Below are 12500 nucleotides of genomic sequence, written 5' to 3' on the forward strand. Positions count from 1 at the left end.
ACCTGTGTTTGCCCATATGGGACTCAAGTGGGTTCTGACTGGGTTTCAGGTGGGGCCCAACTGGGTGAGTTACACATGTGGGGCCCATACAGTTTACCCTGTTTATGCCAGCTTAGCCCACTTACATCCCTTATGGGGCTCATACAGTCACCAAATGTTACTGAAACCATGTGGGATAAGAACACATTTTGTCCACTGAACTCTACAAACTTTTAAAGTTCAACCTCAACTTTGGATCGAAGGTTGACGATATCGATTAGAAGAGAAAACAAGCTCACCAAAAATATCCATTTACCCGTAGCTTTACCCGTCTGCCAGACGTCAAAGAAATGCTATGAAACAATCTGCCTTTTAAATTAAGTTGCACTGTTAATACAGTAATTACGGCAGCCCAATCAAATCCAAACAAGTGCCTTTAGACTACCGTAATTACTGTAGTAGCAGCACAACTAAACGGTCCGATTTTGTTAACTTGCTCAAATTTAGTTGATTTGTTCAGTTTCCTTCATTTTTGTGCTTCTACTGTGGCTCAGTAGGCTGCAAAGATGGATGGTCTTTATCTGGAGCTTTCAGTCACTATCACATGATCCTCCTCCGCAGATGTTGCCATGGATTTATAGATGCTAAAGTGATGATCATGTGATGAGATTGAAACCTCCGAAAGACTAAATGGACCAAAGACTAAAAGTATGCAGCAGGAAATCACACATCTGAGACTGTTCTGCAGGATTCAGGAGTGAGATCTCCTCAGCTGCTAATTTAGTGATTTTTTTTTCTCCCTCTAGTCCTCGGCCAAGTGGATGAAGCTGTGAGTGTGACAGCTCATTAAAAGTCTCTGTGTTTCCTCTCAGGTAGATAAATGGAGCGCTGCTGCGAACCTTTTCTTCCTCTTTAAACCTCCATGGTTCTGTTAATTTGTGTGAAGAGTCACAGAGAGAGACGAAGAAGAAGAAGAAGAACAAGTCGCTGCTGTCCTGATGTTCGGTTTAATGAGGAGGGACACACACACACACACACACACACACACACTAATATATGCATACAATAACACACACTCATCCACACACAGTCTTCCTGTCATCTAATTGGCTCGTTCATCCTCTTGACTCTTGTTGATCTGAACAAGCAACACATCCACATTTATTTGCCGCCCACAGATTTAATCTCAGTTTACTTTATGAGCTCCTGTTTTAACGATGGAAGCTCACAGTTTGAAGCATTTAAAACGTGTCTGAATCCACTTTTACTAGTTTAATAGTGGGGAAAAAGGGTTGCAGCACCAGGAGCATAGTTCAAAGGGTTGAACTCAGCGTCTTAGGGCGCTTTCACACCACTAGTTCGATTATTTGGTCTACCAGGCAGTAAAATGGTTACTATGTAGCATACAGGCTGTGGTCCGCATTCACACCTGCAAACCAATCAAAATTGGTCCGATTGACGTTCCCTCATCTTCCGGTAGGTCGGCGAGTGCGATTGATGCTTTCACACCAACGAAAACAAACCGAACTAAGAGCTTTTGGTCCGAATGGACTGTTTAGTGCCACCAACTGCTGCTGGTGTGAAAGCGCCTTAATTAATATGCAGTAAACCAACCAGAGTGACATCTCACATTTCCTTTAAAGCCAGTATGATGGGTTGTTATTGTGGTAAATGGACTGTACTTATAACTTTCTTCTAGACTTTTTAACCACTCAGAGCTCTTTTACACAACATGTCTCATTCACACATTCACACACTGCTGGTTCAGCCATCATGAGCCGGGAATCGAACCTCCGATCTTCTGATTGGTGGACGACCCGCTCTACCTCCTGAGTCACAGCCGCTTAATGACAGATAACGGCAGATAACTTTAGTCCTGATGTATGATTAGTAACCATTTATCTTCTTTACTAATTAGTATTAATAATTATACAGTTTGTGCACAAACAGCAGATTTCTTTACGTAATAACGTCCGACAACGTAATAAATTTGCCCCGTTTTTGAATGTAATAATGTAATTTATTACGTTATATGTTCAGGCCTTTTATTACATTAAAAAAAAGGCACATTTATTACGTTATTGGGCGTTATTACGTAATCGGCCATTATTACGTTATCGGCCATTATTACGTTATCTGCCGTTATTACGTTATCGGCCATTATTACGTTAACCCCCCCGTTATTACGTTATTGCGTTATCGACCGTTATTACGTTATCGACCGTTATTACGTTATCGGCCGTAATTATGTCATCGGGCGTTATTATGTTATCGACCGTTATTACGTTATCGGCCATTATTACGTTATCAGCCATTATTACGTTATTGTGTTATCGACCATTATTACGTTATCGACCGTTATTACATTATCGGGCGTTATTATGTTATCGGCCATTATTACGTTATCGACCGTAATTATGTCATCGACCGTTATTACGTTATCGAACATTGTTACGTTATCGACCATTATTACGTTATCAGCCGTTATTACGTTATCGGTTGTTATTACATTATCGGGCGTTATTACGTTATTACGTTATTGGCCGTTATTACGTAATCGGCCGTAATTATGTCATCAGGCGTTATTACGTTATTACATTATCGGCCATTATTACGTTAACCCCCCGTTATTACGTTATTGCGTTATCGGCCGTTATTATGTTATCGGCCATTATTACGTTATCGACCGTTATTACATTATCGGGCGTTATTATGGTATCGGCCATTATTACGTTATCGACCGTAATTATGTCATCGACCGTTATTACGTTATCGAACATTGTTACGTTATCGACTATTATTACGTTATCAGCCGTTATTACGTTATCGGTTGTTATTACATTATCGGGCGTTATTACGTTATTGGGCGTTATTACGTTATTGGCCGTTATTACGTAATCGGCCGTAATTATGTCATCGACCGTTATTACGTTATCGCCCATTATTACATTATCAGCCGTTATTACTTTATCGGCTGTTATTGCGTTATCGGCCGTTATTACATTATCGGCCATTATTACGTTAACCCCCCGTTATTACGTTATTGCGTAATCGGCCGTTATTATGTTATCGGCCATTATTACATTATCGGCCGTTATTACGTTATCAACCGTTTTTACGTTATCGGCCATTATTACATTATCAACCGTTATTACGTTATCGGCTTCTACAAGGACGTTTAAAACATGAAATATAAGTGTATAATAATAATCAGTGAGCTCAGCTGTTTTTGTTCACAGACAGAGTCGACAGTTACAATATTTCTGATCTGAGCTGCTGATTGTTTTTCTAGAGGTCGTTGACCCTCAACCTCATCACAGCGGGGTCCAACCTGTGGCCCCCGGGCCGATCGAGGGGCCAGCAGGTGAACGCGTCAGGTAATGAATAACGGACGGGACGGATGATGAATGTTCCTCCTGTCGGCTCGTCAGCTGATCGATCGGATCAATCAGTGTTCAGACGTCTGACCTGCTGCAGCCAATCAGACGTCCAGATTTAGACTGGAGCCGCCGAATCCATCGACTGATACCAGAGACTGTGTGTGTGTGTGTGTGTGTGTGTGTGTGTGTGTGTGTGTACCTGCAGCTTGCGTTCATGGTCTCCGCTGCAGAGTGAGTTCAGTGACACTTTGAAGGTTTTCCACACTGGGTTCAGATTATTCATCACAGTCTGAGAGAGAAATAAACAGGAAATAAAGTCAGTTTACTACAAAGAGTTTTGAGCTTTATTGTGCTGATGTAAGATCATATTGTGTATGCATTCTGGGTTGTTTGCATCCCTAATGTTGTCAGGTTAATTTCATTTTAAAGGACAAGTTCCCAGTGTTCCCAGTGTTCCCAGTGTGTGTTAAGCAGCAGTCAGGTGTCCATGCAGTGAAATAAGTTTTCCTCTCTGAAATCTTTCCTCCTGTTCATTTATATCATATAAATGAAACTACATTTATAAATCACTCTTCACTACTGAATCCTGCAGCTGTTTAACTTCATGTTAGTGAAAGATTCACTTAAGGAAAAGTTCAAAATTCTTCTAATCTGTGTGTAAAGCAGCAGTCAGTAAAGAGGTTTTCCTCCTGTTCATACTGACTATTAAAAGATGCCAGAAGGAAGTTAGTCATACGTGGATATCTGACACATTTACAGTCTTTTTAGCATCAGATTCCCTCTTAGTGTTTCCCTGTTGAGCTGTGGTGGAAGTATAGTAACACAAAGACTTTGCTACTAAAAACACTATAACGTTGAAACATAGAAGATGAAGATTTGACTGAAGCTTCATATTAACTTCAGATCAAATCTTTAAATCCATGTTTCCACAGAAGGAGGACTGTGGGTTTAGTCCTCCATCACTTCCATTGTAAACATTATGTAGGGATCTTCTAATGGTCAGTATGAACAGGAGGAATCATTACACACACATAAACACACTTCATGCTCGTCTGTTCTCCTGATATGAAAAGATGTGATCGTCCTGAATCCTGCAGGAGGTTTTAAAGGTTTGTTTCATGTGTTTCTGCTGCAGATAAAATAAATTTATAACGAGTGAAAAATGAACCTGAAGCTGTAAAAGTGATGCAGATGAAAGTGAAGCGATGATGATGAAGTGAGCGGTGAAGCTTTGATGAGGACGGTGTGTGTTTGTACCTCTGTTCTGTAGACGAGCTGCATCGTTGCGTCATCGTTCAGACGATAGATCTCCAGGAACGGATCAGACTTACTGAAGAAGTCCTGAAAACACACACAGAGAGTCTGACTGTTAACAAACACTCTGTTAGAGGAGGAAGATGCTACACAAGTCACAAATATCAAAACCACAGACACAAATATCTTTCAGATTCATGTAAAAACTGTTGATTTAACTCAAAAAAACTGGAGTTAACTCGTAATTTTAATCATTAATCAATAAATAATGTTCTTTGCTTTTCCTCTTTGTTGCCATGACAACATAAAACATGATTTATTTCCTCATTGAGCCTAAATGTGATGTTTTACAGACTCATTCACACCTCATTGGTTCTAAACTTTTATTAAAAACATGTTAGAGTCTCATTCTGTTCATGTACAAGATGAAAAAATGAAAGTCAACTTCAAAAATGTCTCAAGCAGGATCTCTGATGTCAGCAGTGATTTGTGTTATTCTTGGTTTATACACTAAAGCACAACCTGTATCTATAGCAACCATAGAACAACCTGTATCTATAGCAACCATAACACGACCTGTATCTATAGTAACCATAACACAACCTGTATCTATAGCAACCATAACACAACCTGTAACTATAGCAACCATAACACAATCTGATGGTCTGTCTCATACAAGTGCTAAACATTGACCTCAAAGTTAAATGGGTTCAATAGATTTTGAGCAGATATCATGACACAAAGTGACCTATAAATGTAAATCGTGTAAATTGCTTCACAATCCTACATATAGAGCCTTTAAGTTTAGGAAACTTTTGTCGTCATGGTAACAAGAAAACAGTGTTGACTGATGATGATGATGATGATGTCACCTTGTCATCCAGTTTCCTGGCGCTGAAGGAAAGCTCGATGTAGTCGTCGTTCCCCGTCAGCTCCTCTGCTGAGATCTGAACACACACACACACACATACACACACACACACACACACACACACAGTAAATAACCCAGTTAATATAAATATAGAGCTGGAGATGTGCAGAGTTTGTCTCCTTTAAGATGAATGTTCCTCCTCGGAGATATAAACCAACAAACAACTTTATCACACCATGAATTCCTTTAAGAGAGAAAACAAGGACGACTCTGACTCTAAAAAACACATTTATCACCACTAATGTGACAAAATACATCAGTCTGTCTGCACTTGTTATATGCAGTGTGTGTCATTAATGTCTGTTGTGTTGCACTGAGCTTTCTTTATGTGTCCACATGTGGATAATAAAAGACTACACACACACACACACACACACACACACACACACACACACACACACACACACATACATAACACTAACAGAGCTCCCAGGCTGCAGAGAGCAAATAAAGAGTGAATAATGACATCACACTGTTTTATTGACTCCTGTTAATAAGCTCTAACTGTGATACTGTGCTTATTTTATTCATTAACTTCTGTTTTAATCAAATGACCTTAAAGGAAGGGTGGGAGCAGCGGGGGAAGAACGTACTCACAAACTAAGAGAAATAGTTCAGAACAGTTTTTATCAATAGCAGACTCACTGTTGGAAATTCCCTTTTGGTTGAAGAGCTTCACAGCACACTCTTATTCAATGATTATGTCAATGGATTCTGCCAAGACGGAGAGGATTAAAACCAGTTGGGGAAAGGAACTGGGGACTGAGACTCTGAACGGAGTGAACGGCAGCAGCTCATGTGCAAGACTTAATTATTTCAATTTAAGGTGGTGCATCGTCCTTTTATCCTAATGTAGATAACAGGTGTCTTAGATGTCATGTTGATGTCGCAGACTTAACACAGATGGCGCTGCTCAGATACGAAACTACTGGCCTCCGAGCAGCAGTCCACAAATCAATGGGTGACGTCACAGATGTTACGCCCATTATATATACAGAGAGAGAGAGAGACAGAGAGAGAGAGAGAGACAGAGAGAGACAGAGAGAGAGAGAGAGAGAGAGAGAGACAGAGAGAGAGAGAGAGAGAGAGAGAGAGACAGAGAGAGACAGAGAGAGAGAGAGAGACAGAGACAGAGAGAGAGACAGAGAGAGAAAGAGAGACAGAGAGAGAGAGACTCACCGTGATAATAGCTTTCCCAACAGTTCCTCCTGGTCTCAGCAGAGCTTTGGACAGTTTCCTCTGAGAGATGATCTACAAACACAACAAACACGCAGGGTTCATTCACAGCATAGAAACATATAAATATAGAAACTAAAATGTATGGACAGAAAACTATCTGACATTTGTTCTGCTCCTAAATGTGTTTAAGGTCAGATTTTACATTAACCTCGGTATTTGTATTTAATCTTTATTGTTCTCTTCTTCCTTTCAGTACAAAACAACAGATTTGGAAAAATTCTACTTATATGGGCATCAGGAGGAGCAAGAGGACGGAGTGGGGGAGGTTGCGAGGGCTGGATCTACCGCAGTCTGCACCGGCAACCTGGTGATGCTAACCAAGTTAGCTGTTACGACTATAACCACAAAACTCCGGAGAAAACTGTCGGTGTGAAACAAGTTCACGGCTATTTCCTGCAGTCTATCTGTCCGCCCTCCTGAACCTGTGAATCAATCAACCTGTCAATCACGACGTAGCCACGCCCTAATGCATACCCTGCTTTATCGTCACATATAAAATCAGGGAGGCCAAAATGTCCCAAATGAACATCATACTGCATTGAAGAAGGCTTTAAACTAGCGATTGAGACCATAAACACATTTTGAAAACGTTTACTGAGGTTAGAAATCAAGTGAGAAGTTGGTGAATTCTCCATTGACTTGTATAGAGACGGAAGTCCTTTTGACACCAAAACGGTCGCCCCCTGGTGGCCTTTTGATAGAATGCAGTTTTAAATTACTTCCGCGTTGGCCTCATTTCAGAGGGCCGGAACTCCCCGCTTGGTTAGACCCAACACATGCTTCTTTTTTTCCCGACATGCACCTGAAATTTTCAAGATGGCGCTGCTCAGATCCAAAACTATTGGCCTCCGAGCAGCAGTCCACAAACCAATGGGTGACGTCACGGATGTTACGTCCATTTCTTATATGCAGTCTATTGGCCTAACATGTAGGAAGTACGGAAGCTGTTTTTTCTGCAATCAATACTCAAACCTGCAGCTTTACATTAATACAGAGCTGGAACCCCTTCTCCTCCTCCTCTTCCTCTTCCTCATGAAACCCTTTCTCCTCCTCTTCCTCACTAAGCCTGTTTTTTCTTCCTCAGTGTTTCCTGTCTGACTTTCTTCCAGGCCTGTTAGCAGCAACCTGCGGCGCTCTGTGACCATCTGGAGGATCTGGCAGCTGAGCCGAGCGTCGCTGCTGGCAGCCGCAAAGACGACGAAGAAGAAGAAGAAGAAGGAGAGGAGGAAGAAGAGGAGGAGGAAGAGGAGGAAGAGGCATTTCCCATCTCCACACTGTCTCTCCAGCCGTCCTCTGATTGTTTCAGGGTGAACTTGGCCGTCGTTCAGCGTGTTAAACTCCTCCAGCTCGTCTTCTTCTTCTTCTTCTTCTTCTTCTTCTTCGTCTCCTCGCAGGAAGTGCACAGCGTCAGTTAGTAATGAGACGACAGCAGATGGAGAATCTGTTTCCTCTTCATCTCGCTCTCCAATCTAACACTCAACCAATATGTCTCTTTATTTCATTTCATCACGTCTCAAATAAACTGAATCTAATATTTTCCCTCCACACGATCAGCTCGACAAATTTCTGATGAAGTTTTGATACGAACTCAAACTTCATCTATATAACTATAACGATAACTAACGATAACTATAACGATTATTACAACGATAACTATAACGATAACTATAACGATTATTACAACGATAACTATAACGATAACTATAACGATAACCAACGATAACTAACGATAACTATAACGATAACTAACGATAACTATAACGATTATTACAACAATAACTAACTGTAACGATAACTATATAACGATTATTATAACGATAACGATAACTAACTATAACTATAATGATAACTAACGATAACTATAACGATAACTATAACGATAACTATAACGATAACTAACGATAACTAACTATAACGATAACTAACGATAACTATAACGATTATTACAACGATAACTAACGATAACTAGAACGATAACTATAACGATAACTTTATAACGATTATTATAACGATAACTATAACGATAACTAACAATAACTAACTATAACTATAACGATTATTACAACGATAACTAACGATAACTATAACTATAACGATAACTAACGATAACTATAACTATAACGATAACTAACGATAACTATAACGATTATTACAACGATAACTAACGATAACTATAACGATAACTATATAACGATTATTATAACGATAACTATAACTATAACGATAACTAACGATAACTATAACGATTATTACAACGATAACTAACGATAACTATAACGATAACTATATAACGATTATTATAACGATAACGATAACTATAACGATAACTAACTATAACTATAACGATAACTATAACGATAACTATAACTATAACGATAACTAACTATAACTATAACGATAACTATAACGATTATTGCAACGATAACTAACGATAACGATAACTATAACGATAACTTTATAAGGATTATTATAACGATAACGATAACTATAACGATAACTAACGATAACTATCTATAACTATAACGATAACTAACGATAACTATATAACGATAACTATATAACGATAACTATAATGATAACTATAACTATATAACGTTAACCATATCCATATCTATAACGCCAACGATATCTTTAACTACAACATAACGATAACATAACGTTTATCAGCTGTGACTCAAGATCGGTGGTTTGATTCCCGCCTCTGACCCCTGACCTCTGACCCCTGACCTCTGACCCCTGCGTCTCACCTGTGCCAGCGTGCACTCCACTGATCCCAGGAAGTCGGCCTCTCGCAGACCGTTGTAGCCGCTGTTGATGTCGAACAGCTCGAAGCGCAAACGCTGCACCTCTTCAAAATAAAAGTCCAGAGTGAAAACCTTCGAGTAGGACGGATTCACACAGCTACGGATCACCTCAGTACGGTCCACCTGCAGGAGGAAGAGGAGGAGGAGGAGGGGGGAAGGAGGAGGGGGAGGAGGAGGAGGAGGAGGAAGAAGTGGTGGAGGGGGAGGAGGACGAACAGGAGGAGGGGGAAGAGGATGAGGAGGAGGGGGGAGGAAGAGGAGCAGGAGGAGGAGGGGGAAGAGGAGGAGGGGGAGGAAGAGGAGGAGGAGGAAGAGGAGGAGGGGGAAGAGGGCGATGAAGAGGTGGAGGAGGTGGGGGAGGAAGAGGTGGAGGAGGAGGATGATGAGGAGGAAGAGGAGGGGGAGGAAGAGGTGGAGGAGGAGGATGATGAGGAGGATGAGGGGGAGGCGGAAGAGGAGGAGTGGGATGAAGAGGTGGAGGAGGAGGAAGAGGGGGAGGAGGAAGAGGAGGAGGAGGAGGAGGAAGAGGAGTAGGAGGAAGAGGAGGAGAGTATTACATTTACATGTAAAAGTGTAAAAAATTTAAATTCAGCTGAACTTCAAAGTAAAACTGTAACTAATGAAAATAACATGAAGAGAAAAGTTCTGATCACAGTTTTACAGACACAGAATGTTTATTAAATTCAACTGATCAACTGTTTAACTGATCGATCGCTGCTTTAGGATCAATAATATGACAGGAAATGTGACTCCTGATCTTCTGTCACAGTTTCAAAGTAAAAGTCTTGTAGCAGATGGTGATCATGCTGCAGCTAATTAAACTCTAACGAGACTGCAGGAGTTTATATCTGTAAAGAGGAAACGTGACGTCCTGCTAATTGTCCCGCTGCCCCCCCCCCCCCTGCTGGACACCCGTCTCCATGGTTACTGCGTTCAGAGGAAACAGGAAGTCTGGCAGCTGAAGGCAGAAACTCTCCTGCAGCTTCAATCGAAAGTTTGATGAGAACAAAGATTCATTAAAATGTCTCAGAGCAAAAAATCTGCCAAGAAACTCTCAGAGGGACGAAGAGTTCGACTTTATTAACTTTATTAACTTCATAATAACTTTATATGAAGTGATATTCAGCTCAGATACTGTTCTTACATCCTGTTCCTGTGTTTTGAGTCTTAATTGTTTTATTTTCTGCTTCATTGATCGAATGTGAAGCATCAGCAGGGTTGTGAAGGTTACTGTGGAAATGTAATAGATTACTAGTTACTCTATTTAAAATATAATAAGTAATGTAACTATTTCAATGACTTCATCAAAGTAACATTAAATCAAATTTAAAGGGGTTAAAATGTGAAAATAATTGATGAGTTCTGTCCTGTCTCATCTTTCCCTTTTTCAGTTTACATTATTTCCTCTTTTGTTTTGTTAAACTCGCCTTTCTCTTCACTTCCTGTCCTTCTGAGTGATTACCTGGCTCCGCCCTGATGTGTTACACCTGTGTCTCCTCTGTGTGTGTGTGTATAAAACCTCCTGACTTCATCCTGTTCTCAGTGTTGGAGCATTTTTATTCTCCTGATTCTTTGATTTCTGTCTCTACTGACTGACTTCCTGTTTTTGTGAGCACACACTTTATATTTTGAAGAGTCCAGAAGAAAAAGAAGATCAGAGCTCCTCAGTGTTTTTACCATAGACTGTATATAATAAATGGACGTAACATCCGTGATGTCACCCATTGGTTTGTGGACTGCTGCTCGGAGGCCAATAGTTTCGGATCTGAGCAGCGCCATCTTGAAAATTTCAGGTGCATGCTGGGAAAAATAAAAACAGGGATTCTACTTATATGGGCATCAGGAGGAGCATGAGGCGCCCTCCTGAACCTGTGAACCAATCAACCTGTCAATCACCACGTAGCCACGCCCTAATGCATACCCTGCTTTATCGTCACATATAAAATCAGGGAGGCCAAAATGTCCCAAATGAACATCATACTGCATTGAAGAAGGCTTTAAACTAGCGATTGAGACCATAAACACATTTTGAAAATGTTTACTGAGGTTAGAAATCAAGTGAGAAGTTGGTGAATTCTCCATTGACTTGTATAGAGACGGAAGTCCTTTTGACACCAAAACGGTCGCCCCCTGGTGGCCTTTTGATAGAATGCAGTTTTAAGTTACTTCCGCGTTGGCATCATTTCAGAAGACCGGAGCTCCCCGCCTGGTTTTTACTCTGGTAGGAACGTCAGCAGATAAAGGATCAATCAGTCTGATCGGTTACGTATCAGTCACACCTCTACATAAAACATCTAAAGCACACATTGATTGTTAAACGTCTTGTGTGACTCCTATGTTGTTCTTATTGTGTCTATATGAAAAGTTATTACAGCAGTAACCCTGTTATTATATGTACAGTAGGATAAGTGTGTGTGTGTGTGTGTGTGTGTGTGTGTGTGTGTGTGTGTGTGTGTGTGTGTGTGTGTGTGTGTGTGTGTGTGTGTGTGTGTGTGTGTGTGATTTGGGAAGTCATGGTGCAGAAAACAGGACTCGCCCCAAAGACACTGCAGCAGGTTAACAGCTGATCACCAATCAATCAGTGTTTGATCCGATAATGCAGAGAAACACAGAGACTGAAACGTGTCTGATGACAAATTAAGAGAAACGTCTTCAGATGTGTTTAAATCTGTTTGATGACTCATTGATCTGATGAGCCGCCAGATCTCAGATCAGAAGATAAAATGGGTCGAAAGGAAAATAAAAACAGCTCCAGACGACAGATCTGCATTTTTACAGCGAGAACGAGACTAAAAATATAAAGTGGGGCAACAGAAAGCGGGTCTGACCTGTCACACACACACACACACACACACACACACACACACACACACACACACACACACACACACACACACACACACACACACACAC

General features: G+C 40.7%; 1 protein-coding gene across 1 annotated transcript in view; it reads right to left on the reverse strand.

Annotated features, from left to right (window-relative positions):
• Window positions 1-12500, reverse strand: part of LOC133984004 (copine-4-like) — a 30361-nt gene that overhangs the window by 17280 nt on the left and 581 nt on the right. The window contains exons 2-6 of the mRNA XM_062423219.1: window positions 9531-9710; window positions 6724-6795; window positions 5486-5560; window positions 4617-4700; window positions 3559-3648 (exon numbers count right to left, since the gene is read on the reverse strand). Coding sequence (XP_062279203.1) covers window positions 3559-3648; window positions 4617-4700; window positions 5486-5560; window positions 6724-6795; window positions 9531-9710 — 501 coding nt within the window. The remainder of the gene's footprint in view (window positions 1-3558; window positions 3649-4616; window positions 4701-5485; window positions 5561-6723; window positions 6796-9530; window positions 9711-12500) is intronic.

Source organism: Scomber scombrus, chromosome 7 (genome assembly GCF_963691925.1).
Source record: "Scomber scombrus chromosome 7, fScoSco1.1, whole genome shotgun sequence".
Lineage (NCBI taxonomy): Eukaryota > Metazoa > Chordata > Actinopteri > Scombriformes > Scombridae > Scomber > Scomber scombrus.